This window comes from Scophthalmus maximus, chromosome 4 (assembly GCF_022379125.1).
Source record: "Scophthalmus maximus strain ysfricsl-2021 chromosome 4, ASM2237912v1, whole genome shotgun sequence".
Classification (NCBI taxonomy): Eukaryota; Metazoa; Chordata; class Actinopteri; order Pleuronectiformes; family Scophthalmidae; genus Scophthalmus; species Scophthalmus maximus.
Window position 1 is genome coordinate 8264313 of NC_061518.1, and position 27432 is coordinate 8291744.

A 27432-nucleotide genomic window follows, 5' to 3' on the forward strand; every position below is an offset into this window, starting at 1 on the left:
ATCCCAAGCCTCAATTACATGTCTTAGCCATAAAGGTTTGATAATGACATCTTAGGAATCATTGACCAATTTAAAAAACATATATGCCAATGTATCGGTATGGGGAATCTTGAACTCCCACATATCGTTATTGGCATCGGCCCCCAAAGTCGGCCTCTAGTTTAAACTATAAAGACACAAATGCAACACATATTGTTAACAGGGTCCATGTTTAGTTTAGTTTTGTTATGTTTTCCCACATAGCAACTTCAGAACACATGAACACACCGAGATCGGATTCTCAGACCAGGGAAGTTAGACTTTACGAGGAGCACGTGAACGCACGATAGCCCCACGATCAAAGATGGCGGTGCTTCTTATGCCAAACTTCGTGTGTTGTCCTTTTTTTCTTTTCTTTTTTTTTTGATGTATGTGTGTTGGATCAACTCTTTGTCTGGTCCGAGCAGCCGCACAGCGGCGACACGGTTCCTACACAAATCCTCCTTCCGAATGAGGTTTTCAGCTTCTTAGCCGTTAGCTCGTTCACCGCCAGACGTACCTGCGTCACATTGTCTGTGTCGGAAAACCGCCGGAAGAGCGTCAACTTAATCCAAGATGTTTGTACTTGTCCTTCATTCGTGGTTAAACGTTTTTTTTTGTTCTTCTTCTACAATGACGTTTCATTGCAGCAACGCATCGTTGTGAACTTTTACTTCAACAACGACGTCGGAAACGAGAGTTCTGTCAGTTTCCGTTACGACAACGGTCGTCGCCATGTCGCTCGTCAGCCATGACACCTGACAGGTGCGTGTGTTTCCTTCACCCTGACCGTGACCTGACAGGCAGCAGCCCGCCGGAAGGGTTCACCGCGAAGGACGCGTCAAGTCTCCTGCTGTCTACATTAACTTGTTCATTTTTAGGAAATATTGTCATTTAGCACACAAAACTGTTTTTCTTTGTTTTCCTCAATAGTTTCTTTTTTGTGAATTGTCTGGCTGTCAGACACCAACCCCCTGTTATTGATGACGTCATACCACAGGTGCATTCATTCGTAATAATCGGAACAAAATTCGTGTCCGACTGGAAAAAAAAACCCGTGAACGCCACGTTAGGTCAGTGAAATGATATTTAATTGTGACGGTTCGTTTCTGTCCTGGTCGAGTGACCTAGATTAGTTAAGAGAGAAAAGATATAGATATATATAGATATATATCTATATATCTATATATCTATATATATATTCTTTCATTCCTGTCACATCTGCTCCGTGTTGTGCAAATATTGGAAATAGGCGTCAATGTGCTTTTTAATTGTGGATCACGTGAATCCGCAATCAACATAAATCACAGCACATGACGCGATCGGTGATATGACAAATAAATACATATTCTGGCAAATATCATACCTTGGGCTGTTTATAAATATTTACTGGTAGGTGGATTTGTGTTTAGATTAAGCAACTTAGCCAGATGTCACAGATATCTGTTATTACGAAAGAAATGTATAATAAAAAAACACATTTGGATTTCCAGCCCTGATGCGCTGCAGGGTTCAGGTCGACTGGAATGACTCGCAAACTCGTGATCCCCCCCCCCCCCCCCATTCCTTCTATGCTCAGGCCTTAAAGTGATGCTTTCTCCCTCAACGATCTCTCTGTGTGCAGCCTGTAGTCTAGTAGTAGTGTTAGATGTGAGCAGCCTCAGCCCTCGTTTCATCTTTTTTTTTAGCAAGCTCTGTTAGAGTAAACAGACATATATGACTCCTGGGAATAATTGCTAATTCCCACTCAAGTTACCATGAATACGGCTGCACCTCTGCAGAAGAAGAAGAAGAGAAAAGATTTCATACCGTACTTTCTGGGATTTGTGATATTCCTGTATTGCACGGTCCATCTTGTGTCGTTTACAGCCAACACAGCTCAGGGAACCCACTCTGCCAGGGTGCGCCGGGCTCTTGGTAAGAACATCAACTAAAATAACTGATATTTTACTTTACTTTGCAGTGTCTTTAAATGTCCCGTGATACTTATAGAATTTTTATGATTATGATGATGGTGATGATTATTATTATTCTAATCTGTGTAATGTTCCATTATAAACGCTTGCGGCTCATTTTTTTGTGTTATGAAAGTGGAGAAATCAATTGTGGCTCAGCCACTGTGACAGTGTTTGCTCTGGTAAACCCTCACTCATGACTTTATTGGCATGAAATACCGTGTAACTGCCATGAAGAGGAGTTGAACCTCGAGCAACAGGCTGTGTGGGTGATAACCACAAAAGCTGTGTGTGTGTGTGTGTGTGTGTGTGTGTGTGTGTGTGTGTGTGTGTGTGTGTGTGTGTGTTGTTTCAGAGAATGAGACGGAGTGCATCTCGCCCCAGTCGTCCGAGTTCCCTGACGGTTTCTTCACGGTGCAGGAGAGGAAGGATGGAGGGCTCGTCATTTACTTCATGCTTATTTTTTACATGCTTTTGGCCGTCGCAATAGTCTGCGATGATTACTTCCTGCCATCCCTAGAAGTGATCAGTGAACGTGAGTGACATGACGTACATCACCAACGTCATCATCAACGTCATTGCATTTTTCCACCAGTTGTTCTACAAAATACTGTAACAATGAGAACAATCAGGATGTATAACAATATAATCACATTATGAGCTATATTTATTTTTATTATGTCGTCAAAGTTCACTTGCCATTTGGAGGCCAACTTTATTTGGGGGGTAATGTGGTATAAAGGATTTTGAAACCAACATCCGCAGACATTATATTTTGGGATACGGTTGGACTATGCAGATATTGAATAGATATATTATGTAAATGTAGAAATCTGTAAATATAATACCCTATGTAAGAGGCCGACAGTTTGAACAGTTGTTTTAGCAGAATTATGCTGAATTTGAAATAACTTTTCAAATTCACGAGAATGTGTGTAGCTGGATCATCAAATATACTGCTAACATTGAACTGAACCAGGTCTTCAACAGTATTTGATTAATCTATATTTTCTTTAGTGAATTAATTCATCATTTAGACCATGAAAAATCTTCAAAATATTCTGTTGTAAGTAATATTATGCTTGTTCAAATTAATGTATCATCAGAAGTAGGGCTGCAACTGACGATTATTTTTCATAACCGATTAATCTGTTGATTATTTTCCTGATTAATCGATTAGTTGTTTGGTCCATAAAATGGTGAAAAAAGTTTGACCGTGTTTCCCAAACCCCGAGATGACCACACACCAAAGATATTTAGTTCACTGTCACAGAGGAGCAAAGAAACCTGAAAATAGTCACTTTTAAGAAGCTGAAATCTTGACCTTTATTTTTCTTCATAAAAACTACTTGAACCGATTAATCGATTATCAAAATAGTTGGCGACTAATTTAGCAGTCAATTACTAATCAATTAATCGCTTAACTGTTGCAGCTCTAATCTGAAGTGTGGCTTTTCATTTCTGACAATTGACTCATTACTGCGTTGAATAAACACTAATAACATGTAAACAATAGATGAACCTAGAGGGAGTGGATGAACTGGATAAGACTACAGGGTATAGATTTGATTATTAGATGAAGCCCTTCAATAAATAAAGTGATGGTTGATGGGTAATTTTTGGAGGTTGTAGTTTGTGTTATTGTTGAGTTGAGTTGCATATTATCATGTTGTTTTTTTTATCATTATTCTTTGTGTGTGCCATGTAAATGATCACGTATTGTTGGTGTTTCTTGTGTCTCTCCCAGGTTTGGGACTGTCTCAGGATGTAGCAGGAGCCACTTTCATGGCAGCTGGGAGTTCTGCACCAGAACTGGTCACAGCCTTTCTGGGTAATCTTACACTAGTGTAACAATAATTACAATAAGCAATGTTGAGGATGACACAGACGCTGTGACTTCACCACCACATGGGAGAAGAGAGAGTTTGTTGCCATTGATTAGGACATTTTTCTTTTAGTACTTCAATATCCTTTCGTTCTTTGTCATCTGTGCTTCCACACTGTCCAAGTATTCACAGATAATATTTGCTGTTTATGCTCATTGTGTGTTACTGTAGGTGTGTTTGTGACAAAGGGAGACATCGGGGTCAGCACCATCGTGGGATCAGCAGTCTACAACCTGCTCGGAATCTGTGCTGCGTGTGGAATCTTGGCCCCTTTGGTACATTGTCACAATATTCAGTCAACAATCACCCACCTATTTGTACAAAAGAGCAGAACCTCTACTTGGTCAAAGCAGAGTCATTGTGTACATTGTGTTGTCTGAGCTATAAACCATTTATTTCTGTTTCCGTTATCAGGCAGGGCGTCTCACCTGTTGGCCACTGTTCAGGGACTGCCTGGCATATGGCATCAGTGTTGCTGCTGTTATTGCTATCATTTCTGATAACAAAGTGTACTGGTGAGTGTGCATTTTTGTACCTTATCACCGACCTGTGCAAAGTGACCATAAAAGACAAGTCAATTGCAGTTGTTCATTGTGTCTGACACTGAGAACAACAAATTAAAATAGATGACGAAAAACAACTGTGGAGTACAGCACTGTGACAGCACAACGACCCTTAAATCGAACAATGTCACAACATGAACACAGCCATTCCTGTGGCATTCAGAGTTTATGAAAGATTTCCACAGGGACTGGGGGGGGGGGGTTCTGTGATATAACAGAATAAGCTTTGTTATGGGCAAGATATGGTGTTGTGTAAAAACAGAACTACATTTGTTGTAAAATAAAAAAAAGAAATCTGAACCAAACTGGAATAAAAAAAAATAACCAAAAAAATCTAAAAGCAATGTCCACTTGATAAGCTATTGCCTGAGCCTTTGACCACAATCCATGGCCCTCTTCAACAAATGGAATTTGCTCAGATGTTATCACATGGCCAAGGTCCTGTATTGTCACAAAATGAAACTCTATTTGCTGAAGAAGGCCAATCTATTTGGGTCAAAATCAGAAGGAAAGCTAAGTAAATGGACCTTTAGCATTTAGAATAATAACCAATTACATCTGTCCCCAAAGGTGAGGAATGAATCGTAATGCTCGAACTGTAATGTTTTGTCTGCAGGTACGACGCTGCCTGTCTGCTGCTGATCTACGGCGTCTACATTGTGGTTCTCTGCTTCGACCTTCGCATCAGCGAGTTTGTGCTGAGGAAGGTGAGTCCCTGCTGCACCTGTCTGGGTAAAGGTCCCGGGGAGAAGAAGGAGACGCAGCCTCTCATTGGCTGGAATGACGACACCAGTCTGCGCGTCCACAGTCGCTCCAGGACAGACAGCGGCATCTTTCAGGACGACTCGGGATACTCTCACCTGTCCCTCAGCCTGCACGGCCTCAATGAGATCCCTGAAGGTAGAGTACACTTCTCGGTGATACAAAGTGCAGTGTTGCCTAGTGTTTTGAACACGTTATACCGTTGGTGACGGAACAGGCTACACAATTCTCACATCCTATTTGTCGGCTTGCATCCCAGGAGAGCAGAAAAGTGTGTTTGCCGTGCCAGAGAGTGACCTGAAACGGATCCTCTGGGTGTTGTCTCTGCCCATCATCACTCTACTGTTCCTGACCATCCCCGACTGCAGGAGAAGGTTCTGGAAGCAATGGTACATGGTTACCTTCATCATGTCAGCTGTCTGGATCTCAGGTTTCACATACTTGCTGGTGTGGATGGTGACCATTGTGGGTAAGGTTGTTGTTTCAGCTCTGTGTGCACTCTGTGATGAGCTTGTGTGAAATGTAAATCAGCCCCCGTCACTCGCTGGCCTCTGCGGATCACAAGTGTTTGAAACTTGTGAGAGAAAAAAATGACTGATTTGCAGAGTAGAATCACATGTTGGTCTGCTGGCTAATTCCTGAGATGCCATTGTCCTGGAAAGTTAAGAGAGGGGTTTATTGTAGCTCCAGTGGGCCTTGTGCTGACCCAGCCACAGGATTACAGCCTGCTTCACCCCCCAAGGAACCAGTCATGTGAGCAGTGAGTTCATATACAGAACTACCCAAAGGCACAGGTCCTGGAACAGCTTCACCCCTCACCCCACCCCCTTCCATTCACCAGAGATGTAAACTATATAACTGACCTCAGATCAGGCTAAAAGCACAACTTTATCATGTGACGGTGGTAGTTCTCCTGAAGTATAATGAGATTATTATCCCGTAGATGTCAGATAGGCTCACATGGAAGTAACGTTTGGTCTTAAGAGCAGGCATGAGACCCAACAGGTACAACTCTGACATACAGTATGTGATTGAGAAAATGTTTTCTTCTTTTTTTTCTCTGTGGCTCTGTGCCGAACAGCGCCGACTCACCATCATCACACTGCGTAGTTCAGAGACGGTTGATTTTAAGATAATATTCAGACTTCATGAAAATGATTTTTCCTGCAGCGGCCTCCAGTTGGGTTCACAGCAACCTTCGCGGTCACAGTTATCACAATTTCATTAGGGACTACACGATCTTCAAACCTTATCACCTATCGGTGAAAGGTGGCTATAAAAGACAGTCAGTTACATTTGTTTTATTGCGTCTTGTGACACCGAGAACAAAAAATTAAAATAGATCAAAAAACATCAGCGGAGTACAGCACATCATAAACACAGCCAGAGTTTATGAACGATCTCCACAGGCCCTGGGATTTTAACCTTTGAAGACACATGGTATAGTACCATGGAAATGATCTTACGTCCAGGGATTACACTAACACACACACACTACGCCTGTTGTTTAGAAAAGAGCATTCTAATATTCTTAGACTAAATTTGACAGTTTTTAGGGCAAAATAATTAACGAAAGGAATTTAGTACAATCCAACCTGGCAACAGCACACGACGTGAGAGAAAATATTTACAGTACAATGCAACTGAACAATTTTCTTTGGTGGGCCGTGTTCTGCTGGGTAAATTTTGGTCTCATGATTTCAGTATTTAAAAAAAAAAATCATGCTGGCTACAGCCCTGCATTCAGCGATAATAAACTTAAAGTGCAGTCTTTGTTAAAACCAGTAGCTGTTTTATTCATTGCTTGGTGTTGCTGGAGGACAGGGGAATCTGATCTTGTGTTGTTGGTTTTATCTCACAAGGTGAGACCCTCGGCATCCCGGATACAGTTATGGGACTCACTCTGCTCGCTGCTGGAACCAGTATACCCGATACCGTAGCCAGCGTGATGGTGGCCAGAGAAGGTAAACACTTTTTTTAAACACAATTCACAACAGTCCTCCATGGATATAGTCATTTGAGGCCTGTCAAAACAACTCAATTAACGCTCATTATTAATAAGCAACACCAGTGAGTCATTTCCTAGCTAATACCCAGATGTAGCAGCTTCCCAATACACTCGTCTGCTATCAAATACAGGCAACAAGTCAATCTTAATGAAAGACCTTAATTGTCAATAACTCATTGCGATCGCATCAGCTAAAGATACAAGAACAATCTGAACTTGAATACAGAAATTATGCAACAATCAAATCCAATGTTTTTTCTGTTCAACAGGGAAAGCCGACATGGCCATGTCCAACATAGTGGGCTCTAATGTTTTCGACATGCTCTGTCTGGGGCTGCCGTGGTTCATCAAGACTGCCTTTGTGGACACAAACAACCCCGTTGAGGTGAACAGCACTGGACTGGTCTTCATTTCCTCCACACTCCTCCTTTCCATCATCTTCCTCTTCGTAGCCGTTCACGTGAACGGATGGAAACTGAACTGGAAGTTGGGAGTCGTTTCTCTCTTCTGCTACGTCCTCTTCGCCACTCTGTCCATCCTGTATGAGTTGGGGATTATTGGCAATAATCCTATAAGATTGTGCAGTGACTGAGATCTTACCTTTCCAGGACTGAAGCCATATGCTCTGAGACTCAAGTCCAAAAACAATAAAAAATGTCAAGCTTATAGATCTTCAAATGTCAAGACAAGGAGGCGTGGTCCCACTCACATACCTACAGATATTGTGCCGTGGCTGACGCGTAGGTCACATTTCAGGAAGATAAAAAAATCTATATTGGCAATATATTTCCCCAAAGGTGGAAATATACCAAAGAGCAGTTTCTTATTATATGAGCCTGCTAAGATCCAGACCCCAGTCTGTTATCATACAATGAAGACCCTTTATCAAGTTCTGAAACATCTTCCGTCTTGGCTCAAAGCCCATAAATGGAAAACGTGCTGTTCAAGGAGCGACTGCCAGGTTCACACATCGATTCAGAACTGTCAAGTCAGTGTCAACAAAATAAAAAGGTGTCGACGAAACTCATTTGACCTTGTCCTCCTCTTTAAAGTGAATGAAAACAAAAGAGGCATCATCTTCAAAGTGTCATAAGCTTTTATGAGCAAGTCCTTATTTCCTGTAAGGAAGAGTTTTGGAATGAAGTCATAAATAGTGAAGAACAAACAAGAAAATTTCCACTTGCCTGTTGGTTACCTCAAGTTGAAAGACTAACCTTTTTATCAGTTGTTTATAATTAACTCCGCAAAGCTTACATGAACTTCAGACACCGGTGTTCACCAACACCATGATGCAAAAATGATTCAAAATAACAATACGTTCCTGCTAAATCTACCACAAACCTTTAAGCTTTGGGAATTTAAAAAAAAACTTCCAACTTTACTTTAATTGCTGCTTTTGTAATCATTGTGGTATTTCCCAACTTTCAGAGGGGCCACTGTATGGCAGTGTTGAGCAATAAAACACTTCAGGTTCACTTTACACACTGAAGAACTTTGATCTCAGATTTTTACAACCAGCAGGTTTTAAAAATTAAAAAGTTTATTTGTTCAAATTTTTTTTATTTGCCAGACAAATTAAAAAGAGTTTACAAAACAAAGATAAAAGAGCTATGAAGTATATATAAACAAACAAAAAAAACACATTTGAAACAGTGGACATGTGGGAGATATGAAGTAGTGTTTTTAAAACAAAACAAAAGCTCATTGGCAAAAAGGGGCTGAATGTGGAAGTGTGTTAGAATGACTCCTACATGAGCTCTAGGCGTTGCGATCGATACGCACATCGACCTCTCGGCCGTTGATCTTGGTTCCATTCATCATCCTGCAGGCCTTGTCAGCACTCTCCGGCGAGTCGAACCTCACAGTTCCACAGCCCTTCGACTTCCCGTTCTCCATCTTGATCTCTGCGAACATCACCTGGCCTGCAGTACAGGACAAAGAGGAATGAATGCCACAGTGTTTCACGCAGTGTGGAGAAATCTAAAGACTGAAATTTTGCTGTCTACCGCCCATGTGTCAATATCAAAAGAAACTTATTCTGTTTGAGTGGTATCTGATTTTTAATGCATCAGCAGGAAAAAAAAAGTGGTTGTTATTGGAGGAGACATACCGCAGTGACTGAACTTCTCTTTCAGCTTTTGCCACGTAAGATCATAGGACAGCTGCAACAAAGATATTGACATTTCAATTTATATATACACTTGTTAAACTGAAAAATATGTCAATTGAAAAACACAACTGTCAAGTAAAGCACAAATTTAATTTATATAAAAAACCCATTTTGAACTACTAATTTACAGCACCATTACCGTTTATCTTAATGCAGTCTGGGAGGTGACATGGCCGTAATTTTAAAAATATATAAACTTTACTAATTCGGTCGCGGTTTATGGAAGTCACGCTCGCTTTGAACATCCCCTTCTGATCTGCATTTCAGTTCACAGTTCACTGGCGCCTGGGTGCAGCTCGACTTAAGAGAACGGTAAGGTACACTAATAGCCTGATTGTTTTGAATACATATTAGCCTGGCGCTAGCGAGCTGTGAACCAAAATGCCGATGGGAAGGGGGCAAGCATCTCAGTAAGTCACACTTGCGATTTACTAAAGTGACCTACTTAAACCACGCATGTAAATTATAAACCGCATGCACGGTTTATAAAAAATAAAATTACATCCAATTTTGAGCTCTGTAGTTTTGTCATTCAAATCAGTACATAAAAAGTCAAATCACTAAGAAAATGTTTTTGGAGTCACCAAAAGACTTAACCAAGTAGTCATTGGGTAAGGGGGAAGGTTTCTCATTCTCTAACCCACACTTACATTTCGAACAAAGATCTGACAGCCTGCTTTGGAACCAGAGCCTCTGTCGGACATGCCTCCACCCATGTGGCTCGGCCCCCCACCTCCTCCATAGCCTACAAAGCCACGGTTCATGTCCATCCCTGACATGCCCATGCGGTCAAAGCCGGAGCCCATTCGGTCCACTGACATGTTGCCCATTCCGCCACCTGCAATTAACACACACAAAATGAGACATTAGAAAAAAACTAAGTGAGTGCTGAAATGGCTAATCCAAGATTTATATGGATTAGATATATCAATAGTACCAGCACATCAAAACTGCCACAGTTAAAACATTATGATACCTTCCGTCATCACATAGCATTTCATTAACTTATCTTAAGACATTACAGTGAAGTGTGTATACATCTGCCAACCAGTCAAGGTGCAGTTTACACCCATGTCTGTCCAGACTATAATATATGTAGTTTAGACTTCAAATTAAATTAATTAAAGGTATTACGTGTATTTTTATATATATATATATATATATATATATATATAAAAATACATAAACAAAAAGATGATTTGAATTGACTTTTTTTTCCTTGTTCCACTCTGTTGTGTCACAGATTCAGCATCCGACCAAATGCACACAAAAAAAACCCTCCACTTCTGCAAGTTCACCTTTGAACTTTGGATTTGAATTCTTGAGTTATGGCCAAAAAAATATTGTTTTTGTGAAGTCAATGACCTTAACAAAAGAAAGTAAATCTAGAGAGGTGAAACATGTTTGCTTTACATAATCAATGTAACATTCCAATGCACATTCAGCGCAGATGCCATAAAGGGGTTTTCCAGCTTCCTTATTCTTGACAACATGGATGGCTACCAACACAAAATAATATTATACAAAAGTAAAACATTATGTCACTTGTGCTTATTAGATGCACATCAGATCTAATGGTTCACACATTTCCTATTCTTCATAATTCAACAGCTGGTTATTTGATAATACATGTCCATGGGAAATAGTCATAACGTCACACGTGCCTCAGTGCTGTCAAATCAGATCACTATTCAGTATATATCACACACATAAGGTCACAAACTTCATATTTTGTTCAAATGAAACACTTGAGCAATGCCAGTACTTGTGCTTATTGAAGTCTCTCCAACCACCAGACTTCTATCATAATGGATAATATCATCACCCATTCAAAGAGCTGATGGAGTTTAATGGCTCGCTACCTCGTAGTAAACTAATGCGCATTCCTCCATTTACATGATTTGTGGTATAGCTGTCAAAAGACTATAAATGATAGGGGCTAATAACTTCCAAATGTCAACAGCAGTAAAGGTGCCCGTGGTTCTGCTGGAGAGCAAGGGGAAAAGCTGATATATAACCGATTTATAAAAACTATGGATGGAATAATCTCATGTACCTAATCCAGTCCCCATGTGCCCCATGCCACCACTGCCCATGCCTCCTCCATAACCTCCACCTAGAGGAGAGAACATAAGTCGGTGCAGATAAAATTAAACAAATCATAAAACTACAATGTCACAAAAGTAATTTAAGCAGTACAGCCTTTAAACAGAACAGCACACAAAAACTGCCTAAAAACCTAGAATAACTCAAGCCAAACTACACAGAGGAAAGGAATTCTGTAGTCAGAGTATCACTTACCCATTCCTCCAAAAGAATCCCCGAACCCTCGATTCACTGGCATGTCACTGTGGCCAAAGTCCCGATCCATTCCACCCAGCCCTGATCGGTACATATCTCCACACAGAGGGGAAGAAAAGGAAACCTTAGATCGAAAGTTACCATCTCAGTTGTTACAGTACAACATCCTAAAATTGGACTTCATCTCTGCCCAGCGGGAGGAAACTAGTGCACTGACCTCCCATCCTACCAACTGGCGTCATGTCTCTCCCTCCAAAGCCTCCCATGTTGCCCATGCTATCCATGCCCCCAAAGCCCCCACCACCACCACCACCACCAGTCATTCCTGAGAGAAAAAGCACCAGGTTACAACCTCACCCTTTCCTTCATTCAACAAAAAGTAGACAATGGTCTTTCACAGGGAAAAAGCAGATGTAGCGAAAACCTTACCTCCTCCGAGTCTGTTCATTCCACCGTAACCTGAAGCATCCATACCTATGGCGGAAAATGTCAGTCAGGGCATATATGGGAATGTATGGTAATGTACCATGTGTGTGGACTGATTATCAAACAGAAGCAAAAGGTGCTTTAAGGCACAAAAGATGGTCATATCCCAACAACCTAGCGGTTTAAAAGTCCTGGATCTCAGCTCTGCTTGTCTTATCTCTTTAACCCAGATGCTGCAGAGTCAAAAAGAAGAGCCACATAAATGTCGGTCGAGAGCTGCCGAAATTAATTATTAGCAGATGAAGAATGTACTGTAGTTGTTGCTTAATACTGCCTTGTGGTAAGAACACATTGACCTGCGACTGGACACGCACCTCAGTCTCTTTGATAAGCGTTTGCCAACAGAGGCGCGCTCATTTGCAACACTGTATTGTGATTTACTGTCCATAGCATGTGTGAAAAGAGAGGTGACTGACCTCCAGGCCCCATGGATCCCATGCCTCCTCCACCGCTCAGACGGTTAGCATTAATAGGCTGCCCGCCTGGCCCCAGTCCCATGCCGATACCACCAAGGCCCCCTGCACACAAAACACACGATGAAGAAAAAAAAGGGGGAAAGTTGAACAATGTAATTTACTAGCACTAATAGCAGAGTGGATCACATCCCCTATAATCTGGTTATACGCATCGGATTTCTTTTAAATCCTTTTTTTTAATGTTTTTTTTATTTGTTTTCTTTTAACCCAATGATTTGACAGTTTAATTTCGCCTTTGCGTAGCACTTTGTAATCTTAATTTTGAAAAGTGCTCTTTAAGTGAAGATTATTATTACATCATTATTCTAAAATGTGTTCACTGCTCTTTTAATAATCAAATATGCTTGAGACACTTAAAACAAAGCAAGGATATGCATGTGCAATGCACCGACCCTCCAGAATGGAAGACGTGCTGCTGCTCAGGAAATATTTTATATATATATATATATATATATATATATATATTATTTATTTAAAATCACGGCCACAGGGGCACTGATGTTGGGTAGAACAGCTTTTATTGATTCACCCATGCAAGATAATTTTCAATTTTCCACGTCCTATTTCTTAATTTCAGTGCAGACATCATACTTCTAGACATTATTAAAGCTAAACTCAAACTTGCAAACTCAAACATTTTTTGTTGCAAAATAAAACCTGTTCAATTACTGTTTTTTCCCACTATGAAAAAGCCTGGCCCTTTGAATAAAATACTGAAGCTTTTCAAGATTATTTTTTTGATATTTAACAGCACTTGCAACCGACATTTATTTCATCACGTCTGTATGTGAAGATAACAACAAGCCTATAGCTGTTCAACAAGTAGGAAAGAATCAATTGCAAGCCACTTAGCATATTGCTTAAGCAACAAACCTCATGCGTCTTACTTAGTGTTAATGCGATTATTCAATTCACTGAGATCTGATCTCCACAACTGACAGGGGGATAAAAGTGTACTCACTCGGTAACTGAGCTGCTTTTTCAGTTTGACGGAAATCGTCAGGGAGAACAGATTTTTCATCCTATAAAATCGCAAAAACAAATGTAAAAAGATGAATTTTCAAGTCTTCTGTACAACTTCAGCTAAATAATATCCAAATGTAGCATACCATTTTGACGTGCATCTGTCTATCAAAAAGCATCTGTCCGTTGAACATGGCTGAGTTCAAAGTCAAGGAAAAGGTAACAGTGAATTTCAACAGTATTGCTGTGTGCTTTTTGGAATTTTCTTTCGGACTTTAGTTTTCGTTTCTGAAGGATACATATGGCCTGCACAGCCTCCAGTGACTGCTCAAACGTCACTGTTCCCATCCCCCGGCTCTTGCCATCTTTATCCTCCTTTACGTCGGCACGTTTCACCACACCCGCCATGCAAAACACCTCCTTTAACTTCTTCCAGCCTACCTTGAAATCCAGCTGTAGAAACAACAGAAAGACATCCACTATTTTTAATCAACCTGTAAAATAATCCATTAATAAACCCATTAGATTTGAAAGTTGTTTATCACAATGTGCTCACATTGGCCACAAACACTGTGGTGCCCAGTCGTCCAGCCTGCAGTGCATGGATGACCTCAGGTGGGATGTTGGGGTTGTTGGCGATGGAGGGTGGAAGGTTCATCCCACCGGGCCCCATGTCCTGCCCGCGACTTCCTGGTTGACCTCCTCCTATGCGTTGCAACACACGCCGGGCATGTTCCCCATCCGGGTCCTTATAAAATTATAAAAAATAAGGACTTAAATTTATTATCATCTGTCCTGAAGTATTTGTGTAGAGTCACATGACAAATGTCTGTATAAGTATCCAACCAAATGTGAAATATTCCAAGAGAATATCACATGACAAACAACACACAATGTCTGCTGTTCATCAAAAAGCATTTTAAATCCTGAAAATCTTTAACCTCTTCAAGCCAAAACAAGGTGATGAATTAAGATCATATGCATTTCAAATTTTGCTGTAATCATTTAACCATGATTTGTTCCCACCTCCTTGATGTTGAGTGGCCTTCCGTTCAGCTCGTGCTTATTCATGGTTAATATCGCCTTCATCACAAACTCTTCATCTTTGAACTCCACCACTCTGTTGAAGAACAGAAAACAATTAACCCATGCAAGCACGGAATTTAAAAAAAAAATCATGTTTGAGGTGATGACAGTTTTTCCTACCCACAACCCTAAAACAAGGGGCATCATGAGTCCAGGTAGCAGACACGTCCAAAGATGAGGGAGTGAACAAAATACAGTTAAAATCAAGACGAAGCACTGGAACCTCATAAATGAAATGTATCAACATGCCTCTAGTAGGTTCAATGGTGCCATGTGCATGTTGGTCATATTCTTACCACTGACTTAAACCAGCAGTTTTTTGGTTGTGTTGAATTAAAAGGCCACTGAGAGAATATTCTTTTTCGTTATCTGAAGCGATGTTGACACTTAATTTTTTCAAATAATAATTTATGTTTTCGAAATATTTTGGCACAAATATCTGGCACTTACAGATACCCACTCACTGTAATTTACCTGAAACATTTTAATATATTGAACTGGACACAAATACAGATTAAAGTATTGACATATTAATTACATTGTTTAGGATTACTTATTTTTACCACTACAACAAAGAAACATTGTAGCAAAACTTTACATCTTTAGTAAACAATTTTTCGTTAAATTAAAAAATACAAATAAAATAACTCCAGGATCAAGAATGTTATGTTCCTCTGAAGTGAGAGCTGTGCCATATAGCAGAATTGTAAAAGTAAGATTTTGAGACATGAGGGTCAATCAATAAGACAAATCGCACAACCCACATTCCCCTTTGGAAAAAGGCCAAACAGACAAACTTTTAAACTAATTGAAATGACAACAACAAAAGCAAAAGGTGTACTCTTAGATGAGTTCATTGGGCTACTTTTCCAAAAATCAACAGGACATCTCCCTTTCAAATGAATATCAATCATTAGCCATCTATCAGGTTCTAAACACAACCTACAGTATCTCCAGTTCAGTGACATAGAAAGACCCAAAGGATCAGAACCTAAAAGAGCACTTGATTAATGAGAGCCTGCTGAGGGCATTTAAAACCTCGTGCAGCAATTTGGCCACATCACTTACCCTTGACTTTCCTTCTGCATCCTTAAAGAGCTCCACGTATGTAACCTCACCAACTACATGAGACATACAAAGGAAAAATACCAAAAGAACAAAGGGAATTTAAGTCACCAAGTCTTCAAGTCGCCGGTGGCCTTGGCAATGCCGCCAAAGATGGAGATGTCCCATTAATGATCAACAGTCAGCCCAGACCAACATTCCACCAGACAACACCATGAATTTCTGGGCAGTGACTGAGACACCCAAAGGCCAAGGACAGAAACACAGCTACATTAAACCTGGGAAATTCAAAGACTTCAACGTGATCAGTTTGTCAACAGATCCCGTTCATGGCGGTTGCAAGGTTTAAGTGGCCCTTTGACCTTCTTGACACCCCCATAAATCAGAGTAAAACAGTACAATATTTTCATTCATATAATGAAGCTTCACCTTTCAACAGATGCAAACGAAAAATTTCAACAATCAATTCTACGACTGGTTTGAGGTTACATTTTGGAGCTGACAATGCCATAAAACAAGTGACAATAGAACTAGGTTCATCTTCCTTTTCTCACAGACATATCAGCCCAAACTGAATAAGTGTCCATCCAAAATAATTTATTAAAACTCCAATAAGCTAATGTCACACTATATTGCTTCCCCACTATCTTCACTAAATACATCCAAAGAAAGCTACAAACTAATTGACTACAGCTAGAAGCAGAATGCTCCGTCTGGTAACAAGCGAAAAAAGGGTGAAGAACTTCTAATCAGCTGGAGAGATAGAGAGAAGTGGAGACACATCCCATCACCAGGGACTTTACCTTTCTCACGCATTAGATCTTTAATTGCCTGCCACTTCATATCATAGGGAATATTGCTGATGAACACCCGATTTCTATGAGCACCCTTCTTTTCTCCACCATGTTTCTCTTTGTAGGGATGAAAGCGGCTTCCTCTTCTGTTGCTGGAGGATTTCTCTTTAGCATCCTGCTTTTCTTTGGGGGACTTGGTCTCTTCACCATCCCTGCGAAAAAGACACAAAGACTGCAAGTCAGAGAACGGCCCATCTCAACACTGCATTCCGGTATCCCAAACTGAAGGGAAGCTCAGGTAATGTAATATAATTGTGACAACACCGATGTTACCAAGTACACTGGGCAATTAAAAAAATGTGCAGCTCAAAATCTATCTAGGACTGTATTTCAATACTAGGCTTTGTATGGACGAATGCTCAGAGCCACCTTTGCATGAGATGATTATTTGACAAAGAATTTGTCCTTTAGGGAGCGGAGTAAATGAGTAAATTTAAAGCCCCAGTCTGTAATTTTCTGGCGACACCTAGTGGTAAAGTGGTTACCGCAACCAACTGAGCATCCGACAGGGGACACTTTATGACGGCGCACAGCTAATTCCATGTCCGGTTTCCCACAGTGCTGGAAATTCAACGTGAATGCGATGTATTCTGGACCGCTTTCTGCAACCGTAATTATTACTGCGTTGCATTATACCTCTCAAGAACCGCTCGGACCCCGGAAGTCGGGGTGGTGATTTGACGGAAAGTGGCAGAGGAACTGGAACGCAGCACAACGCGACGAAGCAAAGATGGCGATTTACACGGCGGCCGTTCCCCCTCATGTTACTATATGTAACTCATTCAAAGTTGACGGAAAAAAAAACTTGGGTCTTTGTTGCAGGTGATCAAACATGTACGAACACACAATTGTGGACAATATATTGAATTTCTGTTTAGAGGTTCTTCTAAATATTACACACTGTAGCCCCAAGGTGGTCACTAGTGAAGACCGGTTTCCTACGTGTATAATAACAAAAGTAGAAATGATCTTTTCTGCATCTTATAAAGGGAAATGACCTAATCTGTTGTTTGAAACGGCCCTGACTTTTACAAACCACAAACACTTCGCTAGAGGAACTGCCCTGCTATAAATAGAGTGCTAGCTAACGTAGCACTTAGCCACGTTTGTTTTTGCAGTGCAGCGTCGCGCAGCCGGGTTCGCGATCCCCGGCCCCAGTGACACGGTCGGCCCGAACACCTGGAGCACCGGGGGATGCTAACGCTAGCATCGAGTGCGAGTCAAATGCGCGCCCGGCTGCAGACATGGTTTCAGATCTCACCCTCACGTGTTGACACGCGGGAGGATGTCATGTCAGAACCGATGTTAGCCAACAAGACACACAACAACGCAGACACCCCCCCCCCCCCCCCCCCCGGGTGCAGGTTGTCACAAAGCACCGTGATGGTCGAGCCCAAAGCGAAGCAGCTCCAGCCCGCAGACGGTAGCACGAGTCCGGTCGTAACGTTGGCCACAAGCCCGACAAGCTCACCGACCAGGAGCTTCGCGGTGGCGATGCGGTCCTTTAGCCGACCAGCACCTAGCCATGGACCAGGACGCCATTTTGGCTCAACTCGCTAATGGCTGCACCGACCGGGGCCGCCGGCACCGCCCGAGAGTCGCACTCACGTCTTCACGCCGTTGGGTGTTTCCTGGGACGTGTCGTCGGTGTCGGACTTGGCGGACTCGTCCAGCTTGGCCTCCTCGTCGATGGGCGAGACGTCTGCCATGTCGAGGTCGCTGTACGTCTCCCTCCTCGCGCGACGCAAGATGCGCAGTTCAAAATGTGCAGGCGAGACTTCGCGCTGTCCACGCGAGACTTGGGAGCTGTTGCCTGGCAGCAGCGCGCGAACAGAGCAGGGGGTGGATAGGATGTTTCATGCGAGGGACCTGGGCGATGGGTGGCGAATATTGTGGCGATGTTTGAAGAGATTGTGCCCGCGAGTGCTCTGCGGTGGGCAGACAGTTTGACGGGGCGAATGAGGGATCGTGTGACCACCTGTAAGTGTGAGCAGAAACTGACCCTTTTCTGTTGAACCCCAGACAGATCCTTGAAAAACCATATCAGGATGACCTGTCCTGTCCAAACCAATAAAGCAGTTTTGATCCATGCACAAGACAGAGTCTGAAAATGGTGTTCCAGTGGTGGAAGCAGTAAGTCCCCCGCATACTCCTAATGATACTATATATCTGTTTTCTAATTTTCCGACAGTCTAATTCATAGAGGCAACAGCAGTAATACACATAACTTACACCATTCCAGGTGGCACAGTCACAGTGTCAGACTGTACTTGAGTCTTGCCCTTATTGATTATAACACAGAGCCAAGCCAGTTCATCATTACCGAAACTATTGATTGATGCAATTTTACTCTTTCTGGAGGAATGACTTATTTGCTTGAGCGTTTGCAGAGAACCTGCTCAGCAAGTCTGTGCAGATGCCACGAAAAAACACTTTTCTAAGGTTGATTAAGTGGACATAAGTTATGATAAACAATAAATTCATATTTCAGAAAAATTTGATTATTGACAAATATCTTCCACGTGAAACTTAAAGCCGTGTTTACAGCAAACCAAACAAAAACACAATCGGAAAAGTAACGTTGTCTTTTTTTCAAGCAACGACTAAGTCAAACTGGAAAGCCATAAATAATGGCACTTTATTTATGGTGTGAATACCATAAAATAGTACATCATAAACGTGGTCCCTGTAGGTCATATGTCTGATATGGTTATAGAACGCTTACTGAAGACCTTGAGCTTGTCTCTGACCACTTTAGGAGACGCATACTTTGACACAATGGTGTGCTGTGGAGGTCATTAACATTAAAGGGGAGCAATTCACAGAGTTTTAGTTTTTACAGTTCCCAGTATCAGTTTTGCTTTTGATCTGTTGTCATGATAAAAGTCTAACAATCTTTATCCATATGTCCTATGAATACTGTATTATAGTCTAACATTCTTTATGCAACACGTCTAGATTGTCTCAGCAGCTCCTTTTTCAGAGACTAAAGAGTCCAAAGCACATTGGCAGACCTTGACACTCAGACTGTTGACAGACGTGATTAAGGCATATTCAGAAGCAATGCTCGAATGTAAGTCTTTAAACCTCTATTCATTTTCTCATTCATAGACTTATGAAATACTCTCTGACAGCCAATTCACTGTAATGGATTTATAATGATGACATGCGACCTACACTGACTGTAACTTGACCTTATCACTAATGACCAAATACTATTGTGCTATGACCCAACAGTTATCCATTTTGCCCTTGTCTTTTAAATTGACACGGGGGCGATGCCAGAAAATGTCTAACAAATTTCATCATCTGTACAGTGTGCCATCACCTCATCTAATTAAGAAGAGTTGTCCTTGAAAATGAATGTGAAATAAAACTGTATTTATGAGTAGCCGACTTGGACAGCTGTGGTTTATGACCTAGCTCTATCCAAATGCAGCCAAGTAGCAAGTATCAACAGCAAAGCAAAGACTAGAACACTGCTTAGGGAAAAGGGACATTTCGAAAATTGCCGAGGCATATAACATTTTGAAAGTCAAAGTAAAAAAGAGAGAGTTTGATCCACCTCTGTTTTTTAGATTCTCTCAGGACATTTTCCAGCTGTTGACAACTGGAAACTTAAAAAAGGAGCTCTCTTTAACACTTTTAAGCCTTAAATTATTGCACATCCCCCTCATGGCATGTTTTTTTCATTCTTACACGAGTCACTGCACCACTCTGACAAAAACTACATTGCTGATATAATTTGCTCTTCAAACCAGATGGCCAGATGCTCCGCTGCTGCATTCTGTTACGGTGGGCGATCAGACGACTCGCCCACCGATTTGTTTTCCTGCACAGTGCAGCGTTTTGATTCACTTCAGTCCAATCTATTTAAAATACCTGTCTCTTCTCCTTCAGCGCGTCCAGGGAGCTTGCATTTGTGAGCCTTTAATCAGACGGTCTAAATTCAATTTGACCACCGCAAACTGCACCAATTAAAAACACATCATCAAAGCAGGAGGACAGTGCTGGGCTGGACCAAAAATACCTTTGCAGCAGCATTTACTGGCCGGGAGCAGTGAGAGGCAGCATTGCTCCCGCTTGCTTAGCCATGGTATTCCTGTCACATTTTGGTAGAGTCATTTTGAGAGGAGTCAAATGAGCTGGCGAGGGGGAGGATGGGGGGGGGGGGGGGGGGGGGGGGGGGGGGGGGGGGGGAGGCAAACTGCTTTTTTTCTGTTGTGGTGTCGCTGAGGGGGGAATGTTGTGAATGACTGAGGCAGCAGAGCAACTGAGTGAGACTAACAAGTGGTTGCCATGCAGCAAGGAGCAAGCGTGCGTGCTTCTGGAGGGGGAGATAGAGAAACAGAATGATAATGAGTAGGAGGCAGCAAGTAAGGGAGCATGAGGAGAAGGGATGCATCTGAGAGAAGAGACACATATCATAGCCTGATCAAGCCTCTCCCTCGCTTCCCCCTTTCTGTCTCTTTATGTCGAGCTTTTTGTTTGGACGAGAGGTTAGCCCAACACATCCGCTATGCCGGCAATTGATGTATTAATGGATATATGTCTGGGGAGGAGTTGCTCGCAGGAGGCAGCAGCAACAGGTCTGTAAGGATGGAACGATAATGACGGTGAGACGCCTGCTTTTGTCTTTCTCACACATCCACGCTAGAAAATCTGTCATTGCAGTCTCTCCCTTCTCTTTCACCCTACATCACTCCCTCCCTCTCTCCTCTCTCTCGCTCTCTCTCTATCTCTCTCAAATGCACACTTGTGCAGTGTCTTCCTCGTGAAGCTACTTCCCTCTGCCTTATCTGTCTTTCCCAATTCTCTGTGTTCATTCCCTTGTTCCCGTCTGTATGTGTCCTCCCTCTCTCATCTATACCCCCACCCCCCTCCCTTCCTCTCACTTGAGCCACCTGCTGCTTGTGTTCATATGAACGATTTGTGGGCATAAAGAATGACAGGAGCATACTTCCACTTGTGTGACCACACCAATTTCCTGATTATGTTTAGTCAATCACCGTCGCTTTCCTGCCTGGCAGGCATCTGCTCACACGCAACAGGTAGAGATCCCTTTCTTCTTAACCCGACATACATACAGTATATCACATGTGTGTGAGATGTGACGTTTTACATTAATACCTGCAACAGCTTTGCTTATGTTTAAGAGCTGGCTATGCACTGCGACACAGCGTAACTCTAACCAGACTTAAAGGAATGCAGTCATGGCATTGGCTCATATTCCTGAACCCTTTTTCCTGCAGTCCCCCTCGATCTTCTGTTCATGTTTTCTTTTTGTATTTTTTTTTTTTTTGGCAAAGGGAGAGTGAGAGAGAGAGAGATCGAAGTCTCCAGACATCTGTTTGATACCACACTCAATAGAGGCTATTTATAGATACCTATAACCCTACTCAATATTTAATGTTTCATTTCTGTGTTGCCTCTGCCACATCTGAACGCTTATATGTATGCATCGTATGCATTAAGTGAGATGTTATTAAATGGGTTGATTTAATGGATCCTCTCTGCACAACAGACGAGACAGCACTAATCTGAAGCCGTCATGTTATCTCTGCCCAGGTAACATGCAGGCTTCTAAACGCCTGACCCTATCGGAGGAGAGATGAGGCACCTCGATGATGGTTTACCATGTTTAGCGTCCACTACAACCACTCCCTTGCTGCCATGAGCGGAAACGACATGATGGCGCACTCGCTGACTCTGGAGCAGAAGACAGCATTCGCCTTCGTGGGGATGCTACTGGTGTTCCTGGGGCTGCTGATAGTGAGGTGTTTCAGGATCCTGCTGGACCCCTACAGCAGTATGCCCTCCTCCAACTGGGCCGATGGCATCGAGGGGCTGGAGAAAGGGACGTTCGAGTATGCCCTTACTTAACACTGGGACACACACATCCACAGATGTCCTCGCGATCAGAAAATGCCTATAGATACACATACATATGGATACACACAGACACAAATAATGCTCGCTTGAATACATGCAAACACACATAAACCACAGCCCCACTCAACCATTGCTCCTGACACTGACGCACCATCAAGGCAACTCTCTGTGACAGACTCAACTAAGAGACTGAAGCTGTGTATGTTGTTCAATGTGCGTGCGTTGTTAGTTCAGAGCCAGTGTAGAGTCTCTCTACTGTATGTGACTTACATGTCTGTTGTGTGTCTGACCAAGTGTGAGCAAGATGCTGTGTCATATTCTCTGCCCCTCTGTCAGGGCGTCGTGCATTTCCGATCATCGATTGACAAGTGGCGATTGGAAATGGCTGGAGGCCCCTTTAACCCATGCCTACAAGATGAATGTCTGTGTGAGGTGGATGCTTGTGGGAAAGGATGGAGAATTTGGGTGCAGTGGGAATATTTAGATACTGTTTGAAGACTCAGGGACAAGATTCCTCATGCGAACTCAGCATGTGAAACAGAGTGGTTCCACCTCTGCACAAGAATGTATACTGTACGGTTGGATACAGGGTATTATGTTAAACTATTGCTTTGTGGACAAATCAAATCCAAGCTGTTGGTGATCCAAAGGGATGCTGCTGCCGCTGCAGTGTGTGTGTGTGTGTGTGTGTGTGTGTGCAGATTGGTTCTTTTCTGTGGTGTCTTTTTTTTTTTTAATCATGCAGTGAAAGGCAACTGAACAAACTGTGATTTTCATTATGGTGTCACCATTTCTAAATGATGCAAAAATAGCTCTTGAAGGGTTTGTATTGCTGCTGGTTTTGAATGATGACACGGTGTATGTTGCCAAAAGTACATGTCTGAGTGAAAGAAAACCCCCCCCAACTGTTTACGCTTGACAGTATGTCTGCAAAGACATATGATAATGTTGATTCACGGACTGTCAACATTTCCATCCGTATAAAGTTTGGCTGATGCAGCCGAGCCAAAGAACATTCTCGGGAAATGGGGATTAGAAACTTGGAGGAACTTTCTCTCTCTTTCAGCGCTTTTAGTTTTGTAATGACGAGGAGAAATGTTCACTACCTGTCCGCAGAGGAAAAGGTCACATGGTAAATAGGGGTGGGATGTCTGTCAGCGCTGCACGGGAAAACCTTCTTCCGCCTGTTCTCAGCCATCCTCACCCATTCACACACGCTCCCCTACCCTCCAGACCGAGGAAGACCGGACTGAACAGAGATTCTGTAATACAGCAGGCTGGTCCAAGTCTTGAGTGTTCCTTTGCTAATTTCTACAGTCTATGGTTTCTCCTTAGTGCTGTGAATCTGCCTTACTGTGACCTTGAATGGGTTTATGTGCCTTCATCTAGAAACATTAGAGCACCTGTGTGTGTGTGTGTGTGTGTGTGTGTGTGTGTGTGTGTGTGTGTGTGTGTGTGTGAGTGTGAGTGTGTGTGTGTGTGTGTGTGTGTGTGAGTGTGAGTGTGAGTGTGAGTGTGTGTGTGTGTGTGTGTGTGTGTGTGAGAGTGTGAGTGAGTGAGTGAGTGCGTGCGTGCGTGCTTGCAGGCATGTGCGTGTGTGTTTGGCATATCATGATGACCGACAGTGCATCTTGTGACCCGTTGCTTGCTCAGCTGGTGGTAGAGATTTCTCGTTGATATAGATTTGATTCAATGATGTGAAATAAATGGAATTTCTTCACTTTAAAATGCTGTTGGTTAAACCATTGCTTTTTCGGGGTCTCTCAGTGCAATCTGCGGAGCATGTAAAGAATAAGAGATCAGTTTTACAAATTAGAATGAGACTTTGGGTGACAGAGAGGAGCACTGGAGCAGGAGAAAAAGAGGTGATCAGAATTTTTAAAGCGCAAGCAGACAACTTATTGGCTGAAATTCGTGATTGAACAGCGTAATGGCGTTAGAAAAACCACACCATCTGCTCTTGGCCACGGGCTCGTTCTCTCTTTGGAGAAATGACCACTCGATTTACGGGCCCAAAGGAACTGCATCGCCCATTGCGTTACCCTACCTTACCGTCCTTGTGTCTATTCCCAGTGATGGAAATGGCAGGTCAGTGGAACAGCCAAATTGACAAAAAAAACAACTCAACCTCACACGAGAAAAAGAATCTGGAGAAACAAAAGCCGGCGGAAGGAGAGGTACAGAAAGAGAAAAAACAAGAGTGGACCCCTGATGGCCATTCACTCCACGGAGAGAGCTCGAGGACCTGAAGGGCAGACGTTTAATTTGAGGTTATTGGTTCAAATAGGGATTTTTATGGTTGTTTTCTGCTTTAGACAGTAGCCAGGCTGTTGGCATTGAGTTAGCCACTGCGGCTACTTAACATTAGGAGCCAGATAACAAATTAGAGGCTTCAGTGTGCGTACTTCCCTCCTTTACTCCGTTATCTCCAAAAGGGTGTTGACAACTTCCTCAGGAGCTCTGAAGAAAAAATACCTATCTCCTTACCGGCATCTTGCTACAGCAGCGTCTTTACAACAGCGACCAAACATTTCCACCTCAGGGGCAAGAAAATTGTCTGTTGCGTCTTTAACAATAATTCTAGTAGGAGCTAGATTCTCATACAGTCTATGATAAGTGGTGGCAGTTAGTGATACACACAGATATCCACTGACAGTCTTGTGGTGACAGAGCAGGTGTTGAGGCCAGACCACTGAACACCCCCCCCCCCCCCCCCCCCAACGCCAATGCACATCACTGGTCAGGAATGCAATCATTATTGCACCATTATCTCTGTCCCCTATGTGACATCCTTATCTGAGAAAACACTGCCATTTTCCTCTTCGGCCGAAAAAGCCCACTAACCTCAGAAAAATCAAATCCAACGTTATAAATCTATCAAATTGTTGTATTACTTCTGTATCAAAGTCAGCCAGCCAAGCTATACCAGCTGCTGTTTGACTTCACAGTTGGACTTTACCATGTTGCACAGCGTTAGAAGCCTGTACCAGGGCTCACCATGACATATATTAATGTTTCATAACAGTTATCAATGATTACAGAGCTATTATGTTTAATAATTTACTTTTAATTGACTCAAAACGTCACTCCCCCATGATCTAATTTGCTCACTTCTTGTTTAAACTTTTGTTTCACAGGTGGAAGTTTTCTTTAAAAATATAAACAAAATATATATATTTAAAAAAATAATTGAACAGCAATTCACACTATCACAATCCAGTGATATGAACCTTATCCAATCATTCCTATTTAGCAAGCATATAATTCAATTACACACAGGAGACTTTAACATTTTTTCTATTTATGATTATTGTATAATTCTTTGAAATTTTTAATTCTTTAATACTGGCTTTTGTTTTCAATTTGATTAGCTGCAGGGCAAATAAACAACTAGCAGGCTGACACTTAGTGGACCAATAGCTGAGATGTGCTGAATAGGATAACCCCCCATTTTATTTATTGCAGGCCCTTTAAGATAAAGTATCAGGGATCCCGTCTGTCGGTATCTGTTCTTTTGTACTTAATCACTTTTTTTTACACTGCAAGGTTTGATAAATGGTGCAGAGGTATGTTTTTTCTTCCTCCTTTGAGCCCTTTGGACATTAGAGTTCATATTCTCTTGTTCTCTGATCCGACCATATGCACCCGCTGCCACAGACTCACCATAGTGGCTCCACAGATCTCCGAGCAGCACTTTAGCATCACTTTTACCTCAATTCAAGGGAGAGACAGGGTTTCTGCAATGAGACAACTGCGATGTCACACAACAAAAGACCTTGCCCTGTGTTGAACACAAAATAAAGTCTAACTCTGACAACAAGCTGAAGGTCAGTATTGCTGTTACCAATAAAAGTGATCTCTTTCAGTCTGATTATGACAGAGGAAGAGGAAGAGGAGTGTTGTCCTGCAGCCGTCATTACATTCCAGGTGGAAAATTTTCTTTTATAAGCATGACTCATTCACTACCATTCTTATAGGAAACAACAAGTTTCCGCCACTGTTTTCTGATAAGTCTTGTACAGTTAATTGCCTCCTTTCGGGCTGCACATGAAAACACGTGCTGTAGTGTTTTCCTCAGCCTGCAAACCGCCAAGGTCATATTTTTTAGTCATTAGTCTGCCTTTCACTGCGCGCATAAATCACTGTGGTGTTTCAGTAATAAGGAAGTTTACCTGCTAAGAGGTATTTTAAAGGCAGTTTAAAAGTCATGTGGCTGAAGAGAAGTGCCTCCGGCATTGTCCTGTAATTCATGGTCTCATATTAACTCATATTTTCCTCATGAGCACGGCTGTTTCCTTTGTGACAACTGCCAACTTTCCCACTTAACACTTTGTGGCAAAGAAAATTGTTTAGAGATAACATTTATTTATTCATTCAGTCAGTTTAATTACACATATAGGTCCAATATCTTGATCACTGTGAGATGGATTTCCCTCTCGTTATCACACTAGCGCTATTAATTATATCCTATTAGTCATATCTGTATATTTCTATTACCCCATATTCGCTTTATGGTTTTCTGCTACACTCATACGTATCATAAAGGATCTGTCCGACTTGAAAATTTTCCTGCTAAGTTTTTTTGCTCGCGGGATCTTCCACATGGATGTTTCCCAGTGATTCATCCAAAGGGCTGAATGGTCTGAGGAAATACTGCCCATATCCCCATAAAGTGCAACCACGGAACAACATGTGCTGTTCCCCTGCACTTCAGACAATAATATTAGTAATCAATTCTCCAGGACCAAGGCAGTAAGCGCCTTTATCTCTCGTTTGGCGTTTATGACTTGGTTAATCGTTAAGCGATGCCTTTGTGTCCCCTAGGATGGAGCAAGGACATATCTTACACCCCTCGTCCAGTTTTCTGAGGGTTGATCCAGAGAATTAGCCAATAGTTGACAGCCAGTGTATGATCCCTCGGATGCAAGGTATAAAGGTAGGCCGTCT

The 27432-nt window shown here is 42.2% G+C and overlaps 3 protein-coding genes and 1 long non-coding RNA gene across 16 annotated transcripts in view; 2 read left to right on the top strand and 2 right to left on the bottom strand.

Moving 5' to 3' along the window:
- LOC118302454 overlaps nt 1–672 on the bottom strand; it is a 170788-nt gene extending 170116 nt beyond the window's left edge. For both annotated transcript variants that reach the window (XR_004790556.2, XR_004790554.2), the window contains exon 1: nt 539–672. This is a non-coding gene — a long non-coding RNA (uncharacterized LOC118302454). The remainder of the gene's footprint in view (nt 1–538) is intronic.
- Nucleotides 239–8219, top strand: slc24a5 (solute carrier family 24 member 5). 4 transcript variants are annotated; one of them, XR_004790551.2, is made up of 11 exons: nt 239–783; nt 952–1091; nt 1888–1935; nt 2329–2508; nt 3721–3804; nt 4031–4134; nt 4274–4374; nt 5039–5322; nt 5444–5573; nt 7047–7148; nt 7462–7492. XR_004790551.2 is itself a non-coding variant. In XM_035628592.2 (11 exons), exons 1-11 carry the CDS (start codon nt 770–772, stop codon nt 7782–7784), a joined length of 1590 nt encoding a protein of 529 aa, XP_035484485.2. In that variant the 5' UTR covers nt 251–769; the 3' UTR covers nt 7785–8219. The 4 variants fall into 4 exon arrangements, 3 of the variants coding, with proteins under 3 accessions (XP_035484485.2, XP_035484486.1, XP_035484487.1); XM_035628592.2 differs by having other exon boundaries at nt 251–783; nt 5444–5653; nt 7462–8219; XM_035628593.2 differs by lacking the exon at nt 952–1091 and having other exon boundaries at nt 271–783; nt 5444–5653; nt 7462–8219.
- Nucleotides 8220–8270: 51 nt separating this feature from the next.
- Nucleotides 8271–18382, bottom strand: myef2 (myelin expression factor 2). Of its 7 annotated transcripts, none has more exons than XM_035628587.2 (17): nt 18202–18382; nt 16642–16745; nt 15743–15795; nt 14795–14802; nt 14615–14708; nt 14145–14336; nt 13888–14041; nt 13735–13784; nt 13587–13647; nt 12566–12667; nt 12093–12137; nt 11881–11988; nt 11664–11759; nt 11419–11478; nt 10013–10200; nt 9303–9354; nt 8271–9114 (listed from the first exon to the last, which is right to left on the bottom strand). In XM_035628587.2, exons 1-17 carry the CDS (start codon nt 18300–18302, stop codon nt 8951–8953), a joined length of 1632 nt encoding a protein of 543 aa, XP_035484480.1. In that variant the 5' UTR covers nt 18303–18382; the 3' UTR covers nt 8271–8950. The 7 variants fall into 7 exon arrangements, with proteins under 7 accessions (XP_035484480.1, XP_035484478.1, XP_035484479.1 ...); XM_035628585.2 differs by having other exon boundaries at nt 16543–16745; nt 18202–18381; XM_035628586.2 differs by lacking the exon at nt 11419–11478 and having other exon boundaries at nt 16543–16745.
- A 151-nt stretch (nt 18383–18533) lies between these two features.
- On the top strand, nt 18534–24558 carry ctxn2 (cortexin 2). 3 transcript variants are annotated; one of them, XM_035628598.2, is made up of 2 exons: nt 18534–18726; nt 22162–24558. In XM_035628598.2, exon 2 carries the CDS (start codon nt 22231–22233, stop codon nt 22474–22476), a length of 246 nt encoding a protein of 81 aa, XP_035484491.1. In that variant the 5' UTR covers nt 18534–18726; nt 22162–22230; the 3' UTR covers nt 22477–24558. The 3 variants fall into 3 exon arrangements, with proteins under 3 accessions (XP_035484491.1, XP_035484490.1, XP_035484493.1); XM_035628597.2 differs by lacking the exon at nt 18534–18726 and adding an exon at nt 20814–21209; XM_035628600.2 differs by lacking the exon at nt 18534–18726 and adding an exon at nt 21262–21644.
- Nucleotides 24559–27432: the final 2874 nt, after the last annotated feature.